Genomic DNA, 24,239 nt, shown 5'->3' on the forward strand with positions numbered 1-24,239 from the left:
ATGTCATCTGCAAACAGGAATAGTTTGACTTCTTCTCTTCCTATCTGGATGCCCTTTATGTATTGCAGAAAATAGGGCAATTTTTTAATACCAGTAAATAAAAATGAAATGACAGGGAGAAGAAAAAGTGATTTGAGTCTTTCTGAATTCCAAAGAAGTGATCGTTGTAATAGAATCATGAAACAATTTGATAGTCATTAGTATTTCAGTTTAAATCAAAAATAAATAAACAAAACCCACAAAATTAAAAATGAGGTTTCTATTGGGTTCTGTTCAAGACGGCTGATTAAAAGCAGAACGGGCCAAGGACTGATGATGTTAAAACCTCTCCACAATAACATGGGCCTGAAATAGGTACAATGGTAACTTTCTGTGTGAGTCACCCACAGAAAGGCAAAGAAGACAGAAATGGTGAGGGGAGTAATTGCTTAAAGGACAACTAGCTAAATGCATTTTATTTACTGAGCCAAGTTGATGGCTGTATGATCTAACTCAGCAGTAAATATTTATTTATAAAAAATAATTCCTAGCACAATAAATATTGGTTAGCCAAGTACATCTGAAACGTTTCCCCACATTTAAAAATGTCAAATTTCAGAAAAGCATCATGTGAAAGCGTGGTAAGATGGAGTGGGTGACCAATTCACCTGAATGTGTTCTCTACTAATGAATAAACAAGAGGACAGAAAAGCCAGTGGGTAGGTCAAGAATGAGCAAGCAGCGGAAATAGAAAAGGAATCATCATCTGTAGCACACAGTCACCCCATATTAAGTTTGCAAATGTCCTAGCGGTTAATATGTGAAGAAAATGCATCATAAAGAAAGCATTTAATTTATTCACAAGTAAAGTGCAAGTTAACATAAACATTAGGAAACGTTCTCATCTCAAAGGCCTGTAGTCACTAAACAAAAGGAGAGGGAACCTGGGTGTGGAATGTGTTGACAGAAGAGGTAGCCATCACTAACGACTGAATGAGTAATTTGTCCCAGTGCTCACCAGCACAGCCAGAGGGCAGATGACAGACACAAATATAATTTCCCAAGGGAAGAAGAACGAAATTAGGTGGAGGACCAGAACATGAGGTCATGAAATTTAAAGTAACCAAACTTAAGAGCAGAAACAATTCATCCCAAATGTCAAGAGAAGTGAAGTAAAAAATAGAAGAACATGATACATTTTTAAAGAGTAGGTGTAGAGGACCTGAGCCCTCACCATGCCCAAGTGGCTCCTCCTCACCTCCTTCAGGTCTTTATTCATGGCCACCCTTCCTGTCACCCTAGGCAAAATGGCAGCCCCTCTCCCACTCAGCACTTCCGATCCCCTCTCTGTACCTGCTATACTCTTCATGTTCGCCCTCAGTGCCTACATACTGTGCATTTGGATCTCTTTCCTTTACATCTTTCTCCACCATCTAGAATGCCCCCGCTGTGGGCAAGAATTTCTATCTGCATCATTTCTGTTTCCCCAGCACCTGGAATAGGACTGGCACACGTTTGCAGTCAGTGCTGTGGATTTTACTGGATGAATGAGGGGGTTTACTGGGGTCTCTGAGAAGGAAAACAGACATCAGCCAGTACTCTCCTCCTGCACCCCAGAACCCAGTGGCCATTTTGTCAATGTGATAGACGTCAATTTCAGGATGGAGGGAGGGTGGAAGAAAGGAAAGAAACCAAGACCCTGGAGATACAAATCCTAAAGCCCTGCCTATCTCCAGACATCCTGCTTATGTGAGTCAGTACATGTCCTAAAGCAGAACCCATTCTGAGTTGGTTTTTCTTTCCAACTGAAAGCATTCTCATGGTTAATCTAAATTTTGAAATGCAAAAAATGGCTTTAGAAAAACACAGGTGGAAAGTGTGTATGAAAAAAGAAAGGGCCAGGAACTAGAAACAAGCAAGAGAAATTAAAGCATTACTTGATATAAATAGCAAAAAATATGTAAAACAGTTATAGTCCACATATTCTTACAAATCTAACCAAAAGGTTATATTTATATATAGAAGAAACTTAGTAATTCAACAGTACCAAAAAATTACTAGATCATAAAAGGTTTAAAGTAGGTGTGGCCTTTAAACTTCTAAAATTGTCTAGAAAAAGAAATAAATATAAAATAAAATAATAAAAAGTAAAGTAGGTATGGCTTATGTGTTTTATAGAAAATCTGTATTTGGAAGACAGATAATCACAATTCTTTTTTAAAAAATTAATTTAATTCTATTTTAAGTTCCAGGATACATGTGCAGGACAAACACGTTACATAGTGTGCCATGGTGGTTTGTTGCACCTGTCAACCCATCACCTAGGTATTAAGCCCAGCATGCACTAGCTACTTATCCTGATGCTCTTCCTCCCCTCGGACCCCCACTGACAGACCCCAATGTGTGTTGTTCCTCCCAGCCCCCGCATGTGTTCATGTGATCTCATCATTCAGCTCCCACTTATAAGTGAGAACATGTGGTGTTTGGTTTTCTGTTCCTGTGTTAGTTTGCTGAGGATAATGGTTTCCACCTGCATCCATGTCCCTGCAAAGGACATAGTCTTGTTTCTTTTTTATGGCTGCATAGTATTCCATGGTATCATAGTATTCTATGGTACCACATTTTCTTTATCCAGTCTATCAGTGATGGGCATTTGGGTTAATTTCGTGTCTTTGCAATTATGAACAGTGCTGCAATGAACATATGCATGCATGTATCTTCAAAATAGAATGATTTATATTCCTTTGGGTGTATACCAGAAATGGGATTGCTGGGTCAAATGGTATCTCTAGTTCTAGGTTTCTGAGGAATCAGCACACTGTCTTCCACAATGGTTGAACTAACTTACATTCCCACCAACAGTGTAAAAGTGTTCCTATTTCTCCATAGTCTTGCTAGCATCTGTTGTTTCTTGACTTTTTAATAATCGCCATTCTGACTGGCATGATATGCTATCTCTTTGTGGTTCTGATTTGCATTTCTCTAATGATCAGTGATTCTGAGCTTGATTTTGAGCTTTTTTTCACGTTTGTTGGCTGCATGAATGTCTTCTTTTGGGAAGTGTCTGTTCATGGTCCTTTGCCCACTTTTTAATGGGGTTGTTATTTTCTTGGAAATTTGTTTAAGTTTCTTGTAGATTGTGGATATTAGACCTTTGTCAGATGAACAGATTGCAAAAATTTTCACGTATTCTGTAGGTTGTCTGCTCACTCTGATGATAGTTTCTTTTGTAATAAATCACAATTCTTTTCTACCAGATGATGTATTCATTAAAAAAGCAGAAGCCCCGGCCGGGCACAGTGGCTCACGCCTGTAATCCCAGCACTTTGGGAGGCCAAGGTGGGTAGATCAGGAGGTCAGGAGATTGAGACCATCCTAGCTAACATGGTGAAACCCCATCTCTACTAAAAATAAAAAATAAAATAAAAAGTAGCTGGGCATCGTGGCCGGTGCCTGTAGTCCCAGCTACTCAGGAGGCTGAGGCAGGAGAATGGCATGAAACCCGGGAGGCAGAGCTTGCAATGAGCCAAGATCACACCACTGGACTCCAGCCTGGGCGACAGAGTGAGACTCCATCTCAAAAAACAACAAACAAACAAACAAACGCCCCTACGGTGCTTCTCAAACTTTTAATGTGCATGAAAGTCAACTGGTGCACTTGTTAGCAACACAGATTCAGAAAACCTGGGGCAGGGTCTGGGATTCTGCATTTTAGCAAAGTCTCAGCAGATGCTGCTGCTGCCGATCCCTGGACCACACCTGCAGTGGAACTGAAGAGCATATGAAGAAAGAACTGTCCTTGAGTAAAATGAGGTAACCTTGAGAAGGGAAGCCAGGTGCTAAGGAGCAAGAAGGAAGAATATGCCACGGTCCATGATGACCGTATGCCCAGCCCACCCCGATGACCTTCTTTAAGGGACAAACAAGCTCTTGTAAAGTCTCACTTTCTAAAAGCCAGGTGTGAGTCCTCATGTCACTGAGCATCACTGGATAGTGCCCTGACTTACAAAGGACCCTGGCTGCTGCACCTGAGCTCCTCCTGCATTCCTGGCTGACACGCAGGTGCAGGGGACTGGCTGGAAACACCTCAGCACTTAAAGACAAGGCCATGGGGACGCAGGGACAGAAGAGGATGGCCCTGTGCAGGCACTGCCACCTTGGGGTAACTGATGCCAGGAACCCAGAAAGGTGATGGGAAGTCATCTTTAAGGTCTCCCCCACTCTCACATTTCCAAACTTCATTTCGTGTGATATGAAATTCCACCAAATTCATTTGCTAGTACACTCATTTTTTTTTTAAATACAAACATTGCTGGGGTGTAAGAGTGGGGGTTGCCCTTCCTTCTCATTTCTCTAGGAGCCTCTTCAGGTTGGCCGCCCTCCTTTCTCTCCGCCACTCCTGCAGCCATGATCAGCTGCCTACAGAGGGTGCAGGAGTGTGGACTTTAAAAGAGCAAAGGGAAGAACGATGTTGTACTCCCTATAGGAACTGAGCAATATTGACAGGCAAAGCTACCATTTTTAACATTAAATGTGTGGTTTCACTAAAAAGCTTTTTATGCTTAGCATATGGTTTAAAGAATTAAAGAGGAGATCTATGCTTTCTGTAGAAAACAACTGCCCACTGCCATGTGCACCCCTAATGGTGATAAGAGTGTGGGTTTTGAGGGATGCCTTCCCCTATGGGACCGTGCATAGCTTCTTGAATGGAAAAAGGCAATGGGCACAACCATGGCACTTGGAGAAGCTACAGAAGCACACAGGCAGGGAACCTGGTGTGGGCTGGCAGGTGTGCTGGCGACAAACTGGAGGAGGCTGTGAAGGAGGGTTCCTGATGAGGGCTCAGGTGGCAGCTGCGACAACACATGACTTGTGAAAGACACAAAAACTAGTTCAGCTTCTGAGTCTTTAATATTTCAGAAAAGAACCCAGGTATACATCATAAGCCCCAATTTTAAATGCAAGTGATTCAAGAAAAAGAAGCGGGCAATGAAAAAGGTTACAAAGAAAAGCTAGGGCTCCACTGCAACCAAACTAATTCCCAGATAAGTGTTGAAAGTCTCATCATTGAAAAGATTTAGATTTTATTTTTAAGAAAAGTAATGCATGGACATAGTAAAAGAGTGTGTAAGAAAAGAATATGAATGTAAATTATGTAATTAAACCTACTAAGAACAAGGCCGCTACTACAGCCAGACCGATGACCCCTTCCTAGATCCGTATCATCTCATTGCTCTCCATCTCCAGAGCCTTTATTCAACTGGATTTATTCAGAGTGAAAACTCCAAGAAAAAATGTCACCAATGCATTTAAGAATGCGGAGCATAAAGTACATTTTAAAAAATTCTACTTGAATCATAATACAATATAAAATCTCAGTGTAGAAAAAATTAACTACATTTTTCTGTCACAGAAGTACTGCACACCCACTGATTTTTAAAAATTCAAACAGAAATAACCCATTTAAAAATACGCAAAATACCTAAACAGACACCTCACCAAAGAAGATACACAGTTGGCAAATAAGCATATAAGACATGCTCAACACCACATGTCATTAAAACAGCGAGGTACCACTAACATACTGATTAGAATGGCTAAAATCCAAAACACTGATGACACCAAATGCTGGCAAGGGTGTGCAGCAGTGGGAACGCAAAATGGCTCAGCCACTCTGTCAGATAGTTTGACAGTTTCTTGTAAAACTAAACATATTCTGGTCATAGGATCCAGCAACTGTACTCTTTGGTAGTCATCTAAAAGTTGAAAACTTACACCCACATAAAAACCTACACATGAATGTTTATAGCAGCTTTATTCATAACTGCTCAAACTTGAAAGCAACAAGAGGTTTTTCAATTAGATAAATGGGTAGACATACTGTGGTACATCCAGACAACGGAATATTATCCAGGGCTACAAAGAAATAAGTTAGCCAGTCATGAAAAGACATGGAGGAACCTTAAAAACATATTAATCAGTGAAAAAAGCCAATCTGAAAAGGCTACTAACACGATTCCAACTTTATGACATTCTGTAAAACGTAAAATTCTGGAGACAGTAAAAAGACCAGTGGTTGACAGTGTTGTGGGAAACGAGGGATGAACAGACAGAGCACAGAGGATGTTTAGGAGAGGAAAACTATTCTGTGTGCTATCATAACAGTGGATACATGTCATTACACATTTGTCCAAAGCCATAGGATGTACAACACCAACAGTGAACCCTAATGTAAACTATGGACATTGGTTGATAATGATATGTCAGTGGTGGTTCATCGATTACAACAAATGTGCCAATCTAGTGCCGGATGTTCATGATGCAAGAGTCTGTGTATGGTGGTGGAGACGGGACTTGTGAGAACTCTCTGCACTTTCTGCTCAATTTTGCTGTAAACCTAAAACTACTCTTTTGAAAAAAAAGTTTATTGGCCAGGTGTGGTGGCTCACACCTGTAATTGCAACACTGGGAGGCCAAGGTGGGTGAACTGCTTGAGCCCAACAGAGTTCAAGATAAGCCTGGGGAACATGATGAAACCCCATCTCCACAAAAAATAAAAGAATCAGCCAGGTGCTGTGGCACATGTCTGTGGTCCTGGCTACTTGGGAGGCTGAGATGGGAGGATCACCTGAGCTTGGGAGGTTGAGGCTCCAGTGAGCCATGATTGTGCCACTGCACTCCAGCCTGGGCAAGAGAATGAGATGCCGTCTAAAAAAAAAATGTTTATTAATTAAAACAAAAAAATCAAACATAACAGATAGATGTAATGCAAAAAGTCAGTCACCATCTTCACCTACAATTCCCAGTCCTGTTTCCCAGAGGCATATAAGGTTAATGAAATCCTATGTACCTTTTCAGAACTTCTACACATACACAAGATAAAAACTAGATATAAGGTTCACATAGTAACCTTTTTCCTCTTCTTTTTAATTAAGGAATCAACTGAGTTTCTTACTGGGTACATGCCCAACCTGCCAGCAACATCTTTCAGGCTCCCTTGCAGCTAAGTAGGGCCATGAGACTAAGTTCCTTAGCACACAATATGAACAGAGGTGATTCATGTCTCCTGAGAGCAAAGTGCTTCCCCTCCTCCACTTCTCGTTCCACCCTTCCCTGTGGGCTGCAATGTGACTACGGCACTCCGAGCTAGCTCTGAGCACAAGGAGGAAAAGTCCACTCTGGCCATGAGTCTGAAACTCTTGCATGCCACGGAGCCCTTTAACACTCTGGTGATGCTGTGAACTCCTTCCCAGACAAATGTTTCTACATTCATAAAATAAAACACAGAGGATTACAAATTATCTTGAAACACAGTTAGCAAAATGTTTTTAAAAATGTGTTACAGTAATGCCTGTGCCTCTTTGTTAATGCATTAAATAACAAATTCTGGTTGAGAATAAAATCACTGAAATTTCAAAGTAGGGTAAATATATGTGATATTTTTGAGACATCTGCAACAACAAAAACATGAACAAAAATATATGTCATTTCTACTGGCTACAAAGTCGTGGTTTCTGCTAACACTATGAGACCTGTCAGCTCCAGTCACGATGGAAGGACACACTAAACTTCACTTACAGGTTAGTGGAATAAAGATGTCGCTTTTCTTCCCATCCAGATTCACAGACCTCATGCTTCTCTCTGGATATGTTAGGTAAAGACCCTTGCTTTATGGAGTGGAGGAGCCATAAGAGAAGGAACTTCAGTTCCTGGACAATTTCATGGGAAAAAGGCTGATAGTCTCCTTAGACCACGTGCTCATGTCTGGACTACTGCAGGACAGAGACAGAACTGGCTCAAGGGCAGTTGTGTTTAGGGGTCACTCTGATACAACAGTTTAGAAATAGTGCTGACTGCTACCTATGAACACTTTACAACAATCAGATGGGATTACACCAACCACACCATGTAGAGAAACAGTATGTGGGGGTCATGAGTTGGCTCTGTAAGCTAAAAGCCTAGGTTCCAATTTCAGTTCTGCCACTTTCTGCTGTGTGGACTGTAGACTCAAGGTTACTCAACCTCTCTATGTCTCAGTCTTCTTACCTGTGAAATGAGAATAATGATACCTAACTAATTAAGTCACTGTGAGTGTTGACACATGGCAAGTGATTATTAAGAAAGTGCCTGGCACACTACAAATCCTCAATAAATGTAAATTATCATTAGTATTAGTACTTGTACTATTGTGGTTTGACTGTTTTTCTCACCATCCTAGATATCTTTCCACATAGGATACAGAAATCTGGTTTTATTTCTTCAAATCTTCATCATAATGTACTAAATGAATTTGCTAAAATTCTTTTAACCAGTCCCTAATTATGAAGTGAACATCTAGGATGTTTCTCAAAGTTTCACTCAAATGGTTAACACAGCACTTACAGAGCGAGCTCTCTGACGCTCCTCCACCAAACCTTTCGTCAGCAGATTGTGCGTCAACTTTATTGAGGTCTAATTTACATACAAGAAAAGGCACTCATTTCAAGTGTGCAGTTTGATGAGCTTCAGAATATTTTGTAACAATAAGATAGAAGATATTAAATATACACTGATTTTTGTTTTTTTTCCTGTACAGTCTGGTCATGCCTTTTATTAATTGTTCTATTTAGGAATTAAATGATTTTCTTATTGATTCATTAAAGCTCTTTATATATTAAATATACCCACCTTTTGTCTGCCATATTTGTTTAAAACATCCTTCTGTTGGTCAGTTACATTTTAATTAAATCAGGTGGTTCAAAAAACTTGGTATAGTATAAGAAACCTTAATTTTTTTCTTTCATGTTTTAAAAAGAACTTTCTCATTCTGAGACGTGATAAAGGCCAATCTTTACTCACTTTCCTCATCCAGCACTCCATATTACTTTCTCAGGAAAGCTTCATCTGGCTGGGCCAACTCTCCCAATGTTCCATGCTCAGTACCACATGCCCAGCACTGGTTACTCCCATCACAGTTGCAGTTTTACACAATGTGTGTCCATAAGCCTTGAAAAGGCAGGGACCATGTCTGTATGTTGTTCACCATTGTGTTCTCAGAACTTGGCACAGAACCTAGCACTGTAAATATATTTTCTAATTTTTATGTTTTCAATATTTACATTTAACTCTTTAATCACTTGAGAATCTATTTTACAATAGAGTATCAAAAAGTTTCTATCCTCATTTTGTCACACCATTTACAGAAGAATCCTTCCTTTCCCCACTGTTGTGACACACACTTTGTCATGAATGTATTATATACACACACTCACATACAAAGCTCAATCTGCACACTGAGTTCCTACTATACTGGGTCTGTTTCTTGTGTTACATTGTTCTGCCTACAGAATCAGTCAACGTGGCCCTGTCTTGATTGTCGTGGAGCTCTATTTTGTTTTAATATCTGAGAGGACAAATCTCTTCTCAAGTGCCATTCTTTCTCTAAATGTATTAGTTAAAATCACTTAATCAAGCCCTCTTCTAATAAAAGATGATCTTTAAAATAAATTATTAAAATAGCAGGGAGCGCTTTGTTCCCTTGTCTCCTGTAATTTCATGGATTGCTGTGTGGCCAAACATGTGTCTACTCACTTGAGCAAGCCGGCCCGGTGGAAGACGTAGAGGTCCTGCTCGAGGGTGCAGGTGCTGAAAGGGACCATTTTCACGAAGTTCTGGATGAGGATGAACTCAGGGGTGAGATGGGGCACAGAAATTACACAGAAGTTCTTATCCTAACATCATCAAAAACCGGGACACAGAGAAAGAATAAAAAACCATTAATCAAAAAACAAATTTCTCTAAAAAACACCAAGAAAACTAGAAGCAAAATGTGTTCGTTAAGGAGAGGATACTCAAATTACCTTTCCTGTAATTTGGAAAATAATCACATAAAATTCACGAAATAAGCAACCACAAGAGCATGGAAAAAGTATCTTTGTGTCTCACTGAAACCTGAATAAATTAATCTTATACACGATGGCAGTCATTCAGCATAACTCTTCTGGGGAAGTAGTTTTTAAACCAAGACAATTCATACTTGCAAGTTCACTTGTGTCACAAAGTCATTGAGGTAGCATGGTGTCCTAGCAAAGGCCTCTTGCTTACTAAGTGACCTTACACCAGTGGCCCCTTCCTCTTGTGAGACAGGAGAATGATACTCCAGGCCTTTTTTGGCTCTAAAATTCTGTGATTATCCATAAACCAATGTGTATGTATTTTATCATGACATGATCCCAGTTGGATGAACAGATCCATGAGCATGACTAAACCTAGGCAGTGGGTTTAGTTAGTAGACACAAGAGGTCCTGCATGTCCTGAGGGCTGTCATTCGCCTATTCTAGGCCTGCCCTCTCAGTACAGTAGACAATGAAATGTGGCTAGTATGGCAAAAGAACTAAATTTTAAATTTTATTTCATTTAAATTCATTTAAATTTAAAAAATTGATACTTAATTCCATTACTGGAAAAGTTTTATGTGTGCTTGGATTGTGTGAATCTACTTATCCAACTGTAAATTTTATAACATCTAAATACAGATGAACTATTTCTGATGAAAATTCAGTACTTGTATTGAGATGTGCTATAGATGTGAAATATATATTCGATTTCAAAGACTTAGCATGAGAAAAAGAATGTAAATAGCTCACTAATAAGTTTTCATATTGATTATATGTTGAAATGATTACATTTGCCCAGGCACAGTGGCTCACTTCTGGAATCCCAGTACTTTGGGAGGTCAAGATGGGAGGACCACTTGAGCCTAGGAGTTCGAGCCCAGCCTGGGCAAGATGGCGAGATCCCATCTCTACAATTTTTTTTTTTTTAATTAGCTGGGCATGGTGGCATGTCCCAGCTATTTGGGAGGCTGAGGCAGGATGATCTCTCGAGCCAAGGAGTTTGAGGCAATAGTGAGCTATGATTGCGACACTGCATGCAGCAAAGTGAGACCCTGTCTCTTTAAAAACAGGATTAGGACATATTAAGTTAAATAAAAGATATTATCATATAAACTTCATCTGTTCCTTTTTCTTTTTTTCCTTGTGGCTCTTGGAACATTCAGAATTACCGATGTGGCTCACAATCCATGTCTGGACAGTGCTGCTCTAGGCTATCTGAGCTTCACGCAGCTGCCTGATCCTCTGCCAGGTCCCTGCAAAAGCAGCCTGCTCTTCCCAAAGCTAATTTGTCCCTTTGGGATCTCGCCTCCTCTTGAACCCTATAAAGGCATTACTTGTGCTATTCCAAAATCCTGGGGACATTTGTGCAGCTCAAAGGAGTGAATCATTGTTTGACCTTATCTTCCTTCTTTTTAGCAAATTAGCAAGACTCCTTTTGGGGAAACTGAGAGTCAAGTTGCTGAAATACTCAAGTTGAAAATAAGGACTGGGTGCCAAGTCTGGGTGGGCTTCCTCTGGGAGGGGGAGACTAACTATAATGAGTTGTTTCATCTCGGATTTGAAGGATTAAGGATGAAGCAATCAAGGTTATTTTCTTCCTGTCGTCCATGTTCCGAAGTCAAATAGAATTGAAATGTAAATGGCTCTTGTAACTTTTTAAAGCCAGCATTACTTTTATAATGTTAAAGATTTACCTTTACATGGACTTTAACATAGGAAATAATTAAAATTAGTGAAATTTATTTGAGGAGTCTTTGAGGGAAATCAACTTTGTAAATCCTATGTTTAGGGTAATCTACATTGTTTTGAAAGTGCCTTAATAATCAATTTTTAAAAATTATGATGGAGAACGTATTGCCTTATTACATAGCTTCATTATAATAAAAATGAGGAAATAAAATTTAACATCACATAGTTTTAAGACAAAATAATTAAAGTATACTTGTTTTTGCCTCATGAGAAAGAGTATCCAGGAAATATAAAGCAATAGATATTTTTATTGAAATCAGTCAACTGAAGAAGTACAGTTGTTGACTTTACTTAACAGGCCTGTCTTTATAAAAAACGCTTTTTGTCCCTCAAAACTTCCTTCCCCATTTTCTTTCCTTCAATAAAGAAGTGTGAGAGTTCGGCTGGATCTCCATCCCTAGAGAACAATGAGACAAGAATGTAGGCAGAAGCCCAAGACACCCTGACATGGAGAATCTTATTTGCACTTGGATATTAGCCTGCAGGCCCATTCACCAATATGGGGTGAGCCCCCTCTACAAGACAGGCATGAAATCAGGCCTGAGGAACTAGTAGGGAAAGAAATATCAACCTGAAAATCAACAAGTCCCTACTTTGCTACCCTCAGAAAAGTATTATGATGGTTTCAGAACACTTATAGCCAATATAATCTATCAAATAACATAACTGTGTCATTCACTTTAATTTCTGACATTTGCATATATTACTATAAATGATTTGATTCTGATAAAATACTGGTAAGGCTATGTCTAAAAGAAATTCTGCATTTAAAGAGAACTGCTAAAATAGCATGACTTAAAAATTCTTGAAAATGACAATACTTTCTATTTTTATGAGCTCATGACATGCCATTTGACCTTATTCTCAGAACACAAACCTCAACATTGATAGCATAATAAATTTATGACATTTTACTTTTATATAACTTCTCTAAGCTTACAAAATCAGTTCTCAAAATTCAGCATGTACTTACAGAAAAAAGACTGAAAACAAAATTCATAAAATCCAGCGACCTGTAAACAAGACAGTAAGCACTGTCACGGCCCTGCAAGCAAATGCAACATCAGTGGACATTTACAGAGATTTACAGCTCCCTCCCCTCGGGCAGTGATTAGCCAACCACTAGTCAGAACGTGTGTCTAGCTGAACACTAATGGGGCACATAAGTCGCAAGCTTCATATGCCAGTAATAAAGTATTCTGCAGAACTGAAGGCACTTTCACATCAATTAATAATCTCTGTGCATTTGAAAAGCCAAAGCAAAATTGGTCATTCTGTGCCTCCGATCCTTCCCGTCTGTTTTGAAAGAGTTAAGAGGAGAGGTGGGAAATATTATAGGCTGCTTCTGATCTTTTTCCCTTTTATCTGTTGAAGATTTTCTGACTAGCTGCAGATGTAAGTTCATAGGCAAACTACACTGGGTCATCAAATTCCTGTTTCAAAATTCAAAAAGTATACTCTAAGCACAATCATATTTAAATGTACCAATAAAATAAATATAAAGCAACAAATATAGAAAGGCTTTACAAGTTTTTAGATGTCTACAACACAATTAGAATAAAAAGAATTTATCTTTTCAATGTCCCAGATCTCCACAGAAGCCAAAAACTCAAGGCGAAAAAAGTTAAAGTACAACATGGTTCCAGGGGATGCTGGGAGATTGAGAACATGTTTAAACAGAACCTCTGAAGAGGAACTGTCCAGCTATTCTTGGTCATCTAAAAGACATTCTAGAGCCTTCCATTCCATCAAAATGGGCCAATCATTTCCTCTTCGAGATGGTTCTATGAACAGATGAGAAGTCGGTGCCAAGGAGATGTGGCATCCAGGCACTGAGGGCAGCGTCCAGTGTTCAGACCACAGGAGAACAGTAAGCACTGAACATATGGGTGTTCTGGAGGGGCGGGGTGGGTAGCTATGAGGTCTGGTGGGCGCCGGGGCTTTAGACAAAGCCCAGCACCATGCATGCCTCCTCCTTGCTTGCTGGATTGCTGTTGGGTGTCAATTTATCCCTCGCTCAGATATTCCATGTGGCTGAGGCACCAGCTGTAGATTCTGGGTAGAACATGAGCTAAGGGATGCAGCCCATCTCCTCTATCTCCTTGTGGCATGGGCTCATCACAGCCTTTGGCTCAGGAATGAACACACAGTCCTGTCAGCCCTCATGGGACTTTGGCTGGAAAAAGCTGGGCCCATCCCGGCAAGTCCTCCTCACTGGATTTTGATGCAGACCTGAGACTGTCAGTGGTCTTAGGCCCAGGATGGGGCACTCCTCTGAGAAAGGGGCCAATAGTAGGGAAGTAGGGTGATATGGTTTGGCTGTGTCCCCACCCAAATCTCATCTTGAATTGTAGCTACCACAATTCCCAAGTGTTGTGGGAGGGACTCTGTGGGAGATAACTGAATCCTGGGGGCAGTTCCCCCATACCGTTCTCGTAGTAGTGAATAAGTCTCACGAGATCTCATGGTTTCATAAGAGGAAACTCCTTTCACTTGGCTCTCATTGTCCTTTTGCCTGCTGCCATGTAAGACGTGGCTTTTGTCTTCCCCCATGATCGTGAGACCTCCCCAGCCATATGGAACTGTGAGTTCATTAAACCTCTTTTTCTTTATAAATTACCCAGTCTTGAGTATGTATTTATCACCAGCATGAAAACAAACTAATACACAGGCTGAAGAGGTAGACAGAGAAACTTGGTCCTTGATTTGGTTATCTAAACAAATCCTAGATCAAGCCATATTTAAATTAGTCTCATCACTGGAGTTATCCTTAGGTACGTGAGGCAATTATTCAATTTTTTTTCCAAAGCCAGTTTGGTTGGATTTTCTGTTACTTGTAACCAAAGACTCTAGAAAACCAGTAACCCAAATCCAAATTCTCCAAGAAATGCAAACTTTACAGAATGGGAGCAGCATGTGGTTATGTAAGTGATAATTTTCCATAGTCCCAATTGTTACACAGGTGGGCCAGCTTTCTAGCCCACTTCTGTAGCCCTTGTTAAAATGTGATGGACTAGAATCTCTGGATGGGCCTTAGGAATTTGTGGTTTTTAAAAATTCCCCAGGAGATTAGGATGCGGGCCAGGGTTGGAAATTACTGGCTTTGTAAAGTTAAAATGTTGGGCCACCAATGCCAGAAGAGATTCTCACTGTGACAGCCAGCCAGAAGGCCAGTACTTGCCTTGCTTCGTATTTCTCATCAATACAAAACAGCTGAATACAAAAAGCAGCTGAGGCTCCCCTGTAGATGGGGCGGAAGTGGACGGGCTCTTCAGGCAGTGAGAGCGATGCCAAGCTCCTACTGCTGACATGGTGATCCTGTGCATATCCAGTGGAGACGTCACTGAGTTTTTCTATGTCCTAGAGCAAGGAGACAGGAGGAGCCAATGAGAATCCTGTCAATTCCCTATAATTTAGTGGGCTGCTGTTTGCATTATCTCTACATGACACTGTTCTGAGGACAGGTGTGACTGTCTCACCCGAAACAACTCATCCTGGGCCAGGCCTGGTTTTCAGGAGAGGTTCTTAATGAGATACTCAAAATTTATAAAAGGTTTTTAAAAACTAGTTCTTCAATGAGAACACATGGACACAGGGAGGGGAACAACACACACTGGGGCCTGTCGGGGGGTTAAGCGGGGAAGGGGAGGGAGAGCATTAAGACAAATACCTAATGCAGGCAGGGCTTAAAACCTAGATGACGGGTTGACAGGTGCAGCAAACCACCATGGCACGTGTATACCTAGGTAACAAACCTGCACGTTCTGCACATGTATCCCAGAACTTAAAATAAAATTTAAAAAATAATAATAAAGAAAAAAAAAAACTAGTTCTCACATGAAGGTCTCACACGAGACAAATAGTTTCAGTTGGCCTTTGACATAGGGTCCATATTTTAACTGCATCCTGGGGTGGATATTAGAGCGTTGTAGTATTACATACACATTATAGTAACTCAGGAAGCAAAATACTTCTCTCCCTAAAACTGTGTTCATTGTGATACAAGAATTTTTGAATCTTGGGACTGGTCAGGTGGCCCTGGGAGTAACTGTGGTGGCGAGGTGGAGCCCAGGAAGGTCAAATGGACCACAGCCACCTGAAAGTCAGGGCTGAAGCTGTTCTGTCTTGGTTCAGGTGCATCTAAAAAGGTGTCATAACTCAGAAGATGATTCCTTTTGAGATCCCTCATGGAGTTCTTTTAAATCAAAGTAATACATGCATATAGAAAAATTTAAAATAATATCAGCACCAAACATTTATTAAGAAAATCAGCAGTTCTCTGTCCTTCCAAGTCTCTACCTCCATTGAACAGAACTTTTGACCTTTTCATTTCTTTGGGTATTTACCTCTATATTTCTTTTTTTTTTTTTTTAATTTATTTATTTTATTTTTTTTATTTTTTTATTTTTTTATTTTTTATTTTTTATTATACTTTAAGTTCTAGGGTACATGTGCATAACGTTTATATCATGTATAACTCCCCAAAGCAATCCCTCCCTCCTCCCCCCTCCCCATGATAGGCCCCAGTGTGTGATGTTCCCCTTCCCGAGTCCAAGTGATCTCATTGTTCAGTTCCCACCTATGAGTGAGAACATGCGGTGTTTGGTTTTCTCTTCTTGTGATAGTTTGCTAAGAATGATGGTTTCCAGCTGCATCCATGTCCCTACAAAGGACGCAAACTCATCCTTTTTGATGGCTGCATAGTATTCCATGGTGTATATGTGCCACATTTTCTTAATCCAGTCTGTCACAGATGGACATTTGGGTTGATTCCAAGTCTTTGCTATTGTGAATAGTGCCGCAATAAACATACGTGTGCATGTGTCTTTGTAGTAGAGTAATTTATAATCCTTTGGGTATATACCCAGTAGTGGGATGGCTGGGTCATATGGTACATCTAGTTCTAGATCCTTGAGGAATCGCCATACTGTTTTCCATAATGGTTGAACTAGTTTACAATCCCACCAACAGTGTAAAAGTGTTCCTATTTCTCCACATCCTCTCCAACATCTATTGTTTCCTGACTTCTTAATGATTGCCATTCTAACTGGTGTGAGATGGTATCTCATTGTGGTTTTGATTTGCATTTCTCTGATGGCGAGTGATGACGAGCATTTTTTCATGTGTCTGTTGGCTGTATGGATGTCTTCTTTTGAGAAATGTCTGTTCATATCCTTTCCCCACTTTTTGATGGGGTTGTTTTTTTCTTGTATATTTGTTTGAGTTCTTTGTAGATTCTGGATATTAGCCCTTTGTCAGATGAGTAGGTTGCAAAAATTTTCTCCCATTCTGTAGGTTGCCTGTTCACTCTGATGGTAGTTTCTTTTGCTGTGCAAAAGCTCTTTAGTTTAATGAGATCCCATTTGTCAATTTTGGCTTTTGCTGCCGTTGCTTTTGGTGTTTTAGACATGAAGTCCTTGCCCATGCCTATGTCCTGAATGGTACTACCTAGATTTTCTTCTAGGGTTTTTATGGTATTAGGTCTAACATTTAAGTCTCTAATCCATCTTGAATTAATTTTCGTATAAGGGGTAAGGAAAGGATCCAGTTTTAGCTTTCTACTTGTGGCTAGCCAATTTTCCCAGCACCATTTATTAAATAGGGAATCCTTTCCCCATTTCTTGTTTTTGTCAGGTTTGTCAAAGATCAGATGGCTGTAGATGTGTGGTATTATTTCTGAGGACTCTGTTCTGTTCCACTGGTCTATTCTCTGTTGTGGTACCAGTACCATGCTGTTTTGGTTACTGTAGCCTTGTAGTATAGTTTGAAGTCAGGTAGCGTGACGCCTCCAGCTTTGTCCTTTTGACCTAGGATTGTCTTGGCAATGCGGGCTCTTTTTTGGTTCCATATGAACTTTAAAGCAGTTTTTTCCAATTCTGTGAAGAAACTCATTGGTAGCTTGATGGGGATGGCATTGAATCTATAAATAACCTTGGGCAGTATGGCCATTTTCACGATATTGATTCTTCCTATCCATGAGCATGGTATGTTCTTCCATTTGTTTGTGTCCTCCTTGATTTCACTGAGCAGTGGTTTGTAGTTCTCCTTGAAGAGGTCCTTTACATCCCTTGTAAGCTGGATTCCTAGGTATTTTATTCTCTTTGAAGCAATTGTGAATGGAAGTTCATTCCTGATTTGGCTCTCTGCTTGTCTGTTACTGGTGTATAAGAATGCTTGTGATTTTTGCACATTAATTTTGTATCCTGAGACTTTGCTGAAGTTGCTTATCAGCTTAAGGAGATTTTGGGCTGAGACGATGGGGTTTTCTAAATATACAATCATGTCATCTGCAAACAGGGACAATTTGACTTCTTCTTTTCCTAACTGGATACCCTTGATTTCTTTCTCTTGCCTGATTGCCCTAGCCAGAACTTCCAACACTATGTTGAATAGGAGTGGTGAGAGAGGGCATCCCTGTCTTGTGCCAGTTTTCAAAGGGAATTTTTCCAGTTTTTGCCCATTCAGTATGATATTAGCTGTGGGTTTGTCGTAAATAGCTCTTATTATTTTGAGGTACGTTCCATCAATACCGAATTTATTGAGCGTTTTTAGCATAAAGGGCTGTTGAATTTTGTCAAAAGCCTTTTCTGCATCTATTGAGATAATCATGTGGTTCTTGTCTTTGGTTCTGTTTATATGCTGGATTACGTTTATTGATTTGCGAATGTTGAACCAGCCTTGCATCCCAGGGATGAAGCCCACTTGATCATGGTGGATAAGCTTTTTGATGTGCTGCTGAATCCGGTTTGCCAGTATTTTATTGAGAATTTTTGCATCGATGTTCATCAGGGATATTGGTCTAAAATTCTCTTTTTTTGTTGTGTCTCTGCCAGGCTTTGGTATCAGGATGATGTTGGCCTCATAAAATGAGTTAGGGAGGATTCCCTCTTTTTCTATTGATTGGAATAGTTTCAGAAGGAATGGTACCAGCTCCTCCTTGTACCTCTGGTAGAATTCAGCTGTGAATCCATCTGGTCCTGGACTTTTTTTCGTGGGTAGGCTATTAATTGTTGCCTCAATTTCAGAGCCTGTTATTGGTCTATTCAGGGATTCAACTTCTTCCTGGTTCAGTCTTGGGAGAGTGTAAGGTCCAGGAAATTATCCATTTCTTCTAGATTTTCTAGTCGATTTGCGTAGAGGCATTTATAGTATTCTCTGATAGTTGTTTGTATTTCTGTGGGGTTGATGGTGATATCCCCTTTATCATTTTTTATTGCGTCTATTTGATTCCTCTCTCTTTTCTTCTTTATTAGTCTTGCTAGCGGTCTGTCAATTTTGTTGATCTTTTCAAAAAACCAACTCCTGGATTCATTGATTTTTTGGAGGGTTTTTTGTGACTCTATCTCCTTCAGTTCTGCTCTGATCTTAGTTATTTCTTGCCTTCTGCTAGCTTTTGAATGTGTTTGCTCTTGCCTCTCTAGTTCTTTTAATTGTGATGTTAAGTGTCAATTTTAGATCTTTCCTGCTTTCTCTTGTGGGCATTTAGTGCTATAAATTTCCCTCTACACACTGCTTTAAATGTGTCCCAGAGATTCTGGTATGTTGTATCTTTGTTCTCATTGGTTTCAAAGAACATCTTTATTTCTGCTTTCATTTCGTTATGTACCCAGTAGTCATTCAGGAGCAGGTTATTCAGTTTCCATGTAGTTGAGCGGTTTTGATTGAGTTTCTTAGTCCTGAGTTCTAGTTTGATTGCACTGTGGTCTGAGAGACAGTTTGTTATAATTTCTGTTCTTGTACATTTGCTGAGGAGTGCTTTACTTCCAATTATGTGGTCAATTTTGGAATAAGTGCGATGTGGTGCTGAGAAGAATGTATATTCTGTTGATTTGGGGTGGAGAGTTCTATAGATGTCTATTAGGTCCGCTTGGTGCAGAGATGAGTTCAATTCCTGGATATCCTTGTTAACTTTCTGTCTCGTTGATCTGTCTAATGTTGACAGTGGAGTGTTGAAATCTCCCATTATTATTGTATGGGAGTCTAAGTCTCTTTGTAGGTCTCTAAGGACTTGCTTTATGAATCTGGGTGCTCCTGTATTGGGTGCATATATATTTAGGAGAGTTAGCTCTTCCTGTTGAATTGATCCCTTTACCATTATGTAATGGCCTTCTTTGTCTCTTTTGATCTTTGATGGTTTAAAGTCTGTTTTATCAGAGACTAGGATTGCAACCCCTGCTTTTTTTTGTTCTCCATTTGCTTGGTAGATCTTTCTCCATCCCTTTATTTTGAGCCTATGTATGTCTCTGCATGTGAGATGGGTCTCCTGAATACAGCAGACTGATGGGTCTTGACTCTTTATCCAGTTTGCCAGTCTGTGTCTTTTCATTGGAGCATTTAGTCCATTTACATTTAAGGTTAATATTGTTATGTGTGAACTTGATCCTGTCATTATGATATTAACTGGTTATTTTGCTCATTAGTTGATGCAGTTTCTTCCTAGCCTCGATGGTCTTTACATTTTGGCATGTTTTTGCAATGGCTGGTACCGGTTGTTCCTTTCCATGTTTAGGGCTTCCTTCAGGGTCTCTTGTAAGGCAGGCCTGGTGGTGACAAAATCTCTAAGCATTTGCTTATCTGTAAAGGATTTTATTTCTCCTTCACTGATGAAACTTAGTTTGGCTGGATATGAAATTCTGGGTTGAAAATTCTTTTCTTTAAGAACGTTGAATATTGGCCCCCACTCTCTTCTGGCTTGTAGAGTTTCTGCCGAGAGGTCTGCTGTTAGTCGGATGGGCTTCCCTTTGTGGGTAACCCGACCTTTCTCTCTGGCTGCCCTTAAGATTTTTTCCTTCATTTCAACTTTGGTGAATCTGGCAATTATGTGTCTTGGAGTTGCTCTTCTGGAGGAGTATCTTTGTGGCGTTCTCTGTATTTCCTGAATTTGAATGTTGGCCTGCCCTACTAGGTTGGGGAAGTTCTCCTGGATGATATCCTGAAGAGTGTTTTCCAACTTGGTTCCATTTTCCCCCTCACTTTCAGGCACCCCAATCAGACGTAGATTTGGTCTTTTTACATAATCCCATACTTCTTGCAGGCTTTGTTCATTTCTTTTTCTTCTTTTTTCTTTTGGTTTTCTCTTCTCGCTTCATTTCATTCATTTGATCCTCAATCGCTGATACTCTTTCTTCCAGTTGATCGAGTCGGTTACTGAAGCTTGTGCATTTGTCACGTATTTCTCGTGTCATGGTTTTCATCTCTGTCATTTCGTTTATGATCTTCTCTGCATTAATTAGTCTAGCTGTCAATTCTTCCACTTTTTTTTCAAGATTTTTAGTTTCTTTGCGCTGGGTACGTAATTCCTCCTTTAGCTCTGAGAAGTTTGATGGACTGAAGCCTTCTTCTCTCATCTCGTCAAAGTCATTCTCTGACCAGCTTTGATCCGTTGCTGGCGATGGGCTGCGCTCCTTTGCAGGGGGAGATGCGCTCTTATTTTTTGAATTTCCAGCTTTTCTGCCCTGCTTTTTCCCCATCTTTGTGGTTTTATCTGTCTCTGGTCTTTGATGATGGTGACGTACTGATGGGGTTTTGGTATAGGTGTCCTTCCTGTTTGATAGTTTTCCGTCTGACAGTCAGAAGGACTGTCTGTTGGTCTGTTGGAGATTGCTTGAGGTCCACTCCAGACCCTGTTTGCCTGGGTATCAGCAGCAGAGGTTGCCAAAGATAGAATATTGCTGAGCAGCGAGTGTACCTGTCTGATTCTTCCTTTGGAAGTTTCCTCTCAGGGATGACTCCACCCTGTGAGGTGTGGGGTGTCAGACTGCCCCTAGTGGGGGATGTCTCCCAGTTAGGCTACTCAGGGGTCAGGGACCCACCTGAGCAGGCAGTCTGTCCGTTCTCGGATCTCAACCTCCGCGTTGGGAGATCCACGGCTCTCCCCAAAGCTGTCAGACAGAGTCGTTCGCCTCTGCACCGCCCCCGCTGCTTTCCCTATTGGACCTCAGCTGTGGGCTGTCCCCAGAGGTGGAGTCTACAGAGACAGGCAGGTTTCCTTGAGCTGCTGTGAGCTCCACCCAGTTCGAGCTTCCCAGCGGCTTTGTTTACCTACTTAAGCCTCAGCAATGGCGGGCGCCCCTCCCCCAGCCTCGCTGCTGCCTTGCGGATAGATCACCGCAGACGGCTGTGTTAGCAGTGAGGGAGGCTCCGTGGGCGTGGGACCCTCCCGGCCAGGTGTGGGATATATTCTCCTGGTGTGCCTGTTTCCTTAAAGCGCAGTATTGGGGTGGGAGTTACGCGATTTTCCAGGTGTTATGTGTCTCAGTTCCCCTGGCTAGGAAAACGGATTTCCTTTCCCCTTGCGCTTCCAGGTGAGGCGATGCCTCGCCCTGCTTCAGCTCACGCTGGTCAGGCTGCAGCAGCTGACCAGCACCGATTGTCCGGCACTCCCTAGAGAGATGACCCCAGTACCTCAGTTGAAAATGCAGAAATCACCGGTCTTCTGTGTTACTCGCGCTGGGAGTTGGAGACTGGAGCTGTTCCTATTCGGCCATCTTGCTCCGCCCCTCTATATTTCTGAGCAGTATGTTTATGGTGCTATTTCTAAATTCATTCATTTTTAGAATTTCCTACTGGATATTGATATAGTGGCTAGATTAATCCCTCTTATCCTACCCTCTTCCCCACATCTTATCCCCCAGGATAATTACATCACAATTCAGGGTTAAATCCATAAGTATTTACACTAATATGAATGTGTAAGTTCTGCTGTTGCTGAGGAAAGTAGTGTAATATGACAATGTTTTCATGTGTGTGCTTAGTTTTTATTCACTTGGTTTCCTAAATTTTTCACTTGCTTTATCAGATTTGCCAAGTGTTGGTCACTACTATTTTCCAAATGATCAGGCATTTGAGATAATATATGAGCTTCCTTTTTTCTCCCCTCTAATCTGGACTTGCAGCTCTGCTGGCCTGCCTATATTGCAGCTCCTACTTCATAAGTTCCAGGTCTTTTCTTTGTCTTTTTTGTGCATCATTTAGGCCCTTATATCACTAGAGCACATTTTTAGCTTCCCAAAAGCAACACGCTTGAGAGGCAAAACTCCACAGACACTGGCTATTGGGGCACTTAATGGGGTGATCAGGCAGAGATATGGCATTATTATTGGGTGGCCACCTTCAGTGACATTATCTGAAGGCATTTTCTTTGGGCCTGTCAGTTTTTGGGGGACTTAAGTTCTCCAATATCCTGCACGGGGAACTGTGGTAGCTGGAACAGTGGCCCCCAAAGATGTTACAGGTCCTAGTCCCTGCAACCTGTAAATATGTTATCTTTCAGGGCACAGGGATTATGCAGATGTCATCACATGAAGGGTTCTATGATGAGGAGATGCTCCTGGATGATCAGGGTGGGGCCCAGTGGAATTGCAGGGATCTGCTAAGAGGGAGGCAGCAGGTCCGAGTCAGAGGGACGAAGATGCTGCACTGCCAGCTCTGAAGATGGAGGAAGGGGCCACAGGGCATGGAATGCAAGTGGCTTCTAGAAGCTGGCAAAGGCAAGGGAAACAGATTCTCCCCCAGAGTCTCCAGAAGGAACACGCCCCTGTCTACACCTGAAGCTCAGCACACTCAAACCCATTGTGGAATTCTAACCTCCAGAACTGCACAATAATAAATTTGTGTTGTTATAAGCCATGAAGTTTGGGGTAATGTGTTACAGCAGCAATAGAAACTAATACAAGGCCTGGCTCCTGGCATTGAGAGGGCATGGCTGGAGGAGGGGCTGTGGATTCCTCTGTTCGAAATGGGGAATTCCACTTACTTGTCTGTTCTCTATCCTTCACCGTTACAACGCCCATGCAGCACAGGCTAAATCTGAATTAGCAGCAGCCTCTGTTCAATTTCTCTAGAGAACAGTCATTTTATCCTCTCACTTGGGGTGTGGCTGACAACCTAACTGGAGTCTGCAGGGATCCAGTGTTCCAGTCACTCCACATCAGACTACCTAGTTTTTCAGCCCAGTTCCTCACCCCACCTTCTGCAAACCTCCAGTCTTCAGCCTTGTGCAGAATTCACACACTTTTCACCAGTCTCTCCTCTCATAAAGATGCTTGAGTTTCACCTTCCTCAGCTGTGCTAAGCCAGTGTAAACTCCTCCATTGATTTTTTTATTCTCAATATTTTTAAAGTGCTTATCTTCCAATATCTCCTCTCCATCTCATCTTTGTGGATTTGCGCCCTCTTTATTCCTTTACTGTCATTTCAGTGGTTTTCTCCGGTAGGGAGAGGAGATAAAAATAGGAGATCAATCCACCTTGTTGACTCAGGTGTCTTCTGGGGTTCCAACATGTTTGATGCAGTGGTGGGGGCAGCCATCCTGTCCCTCCATCCACATCCTCGCTTGGGTTCATAAGGGAACGGCTACCGTCTTAGGAATATTAGAGAGAAAACTGCTGTCCTCTTCTACACCCTGACTTTCCTCCCTAGGGCACAGGGAGTGCCCAACTGGTCAGTAAGTCTCCTAGTGCAGGTTGCCCCAGAAACACACCCTGAACTAAGAGTTTGAGAGTCAGTAGTTTACTTGGGGAGCAAAGCCAGGACATTCTGTAAGAGGAGTGGCGTGTGAGGTGAGGAAGGGGAGGCTGCCAGCATGGGGTGCTTCAAGATGTGGGTGACTACGGTGAATCAATCCCACCTGGATCT

General features: G+C 41.2%; 1 protein-coding gene across 1 annotated transcript in view; it reads right to left on the reverse strand.

Moving 5' to 3' along the window:
- Window positions 1-24,239, reverse strand: part of CFAP61 (cilia and flagella associated protein 61) — a 308,416-nt gene that overhangs the window by 178,397 nt on the left and 105,780 nt on the right. Inside the window, exons 11-13 of the mRNA XM_033185470.1 lie at window positions 14,785-14,963; window positions 12,577-12,616; window positions 9,550-9,689 (exon numbers count right to left, since the gene is read on the reverse strand). Of these exons, the coding sequence (XP_033041361.1) occupies window positions 9,550-9,689; window positions 12,577-12,616; window positions 14,785-14,963 (359 nt within the window). The remainder of the gene's footprint in view (window positions 1-9,549; window positions 9,690-12,576; window positions 12,617-14,784; window positions 14,964-24,239) is intronic.

This window comes from Trachypithecus francoisi, unplaced genomic scaffold (assembly GCF_009764315.1).
Source record: "Trachypithecus francoisi isolate TF-2019V2 unplaced genomic scaffold, Tfra_2.0 Lachesis_group21, whole genome shotgun sequence".
NCBI classification, from domain to species: Eukaryota; Metazoa; Chordata; class Mammalia; order Primates; family Cercopithecidae; genus Trachypithecus; species Trachypithecus francoisi.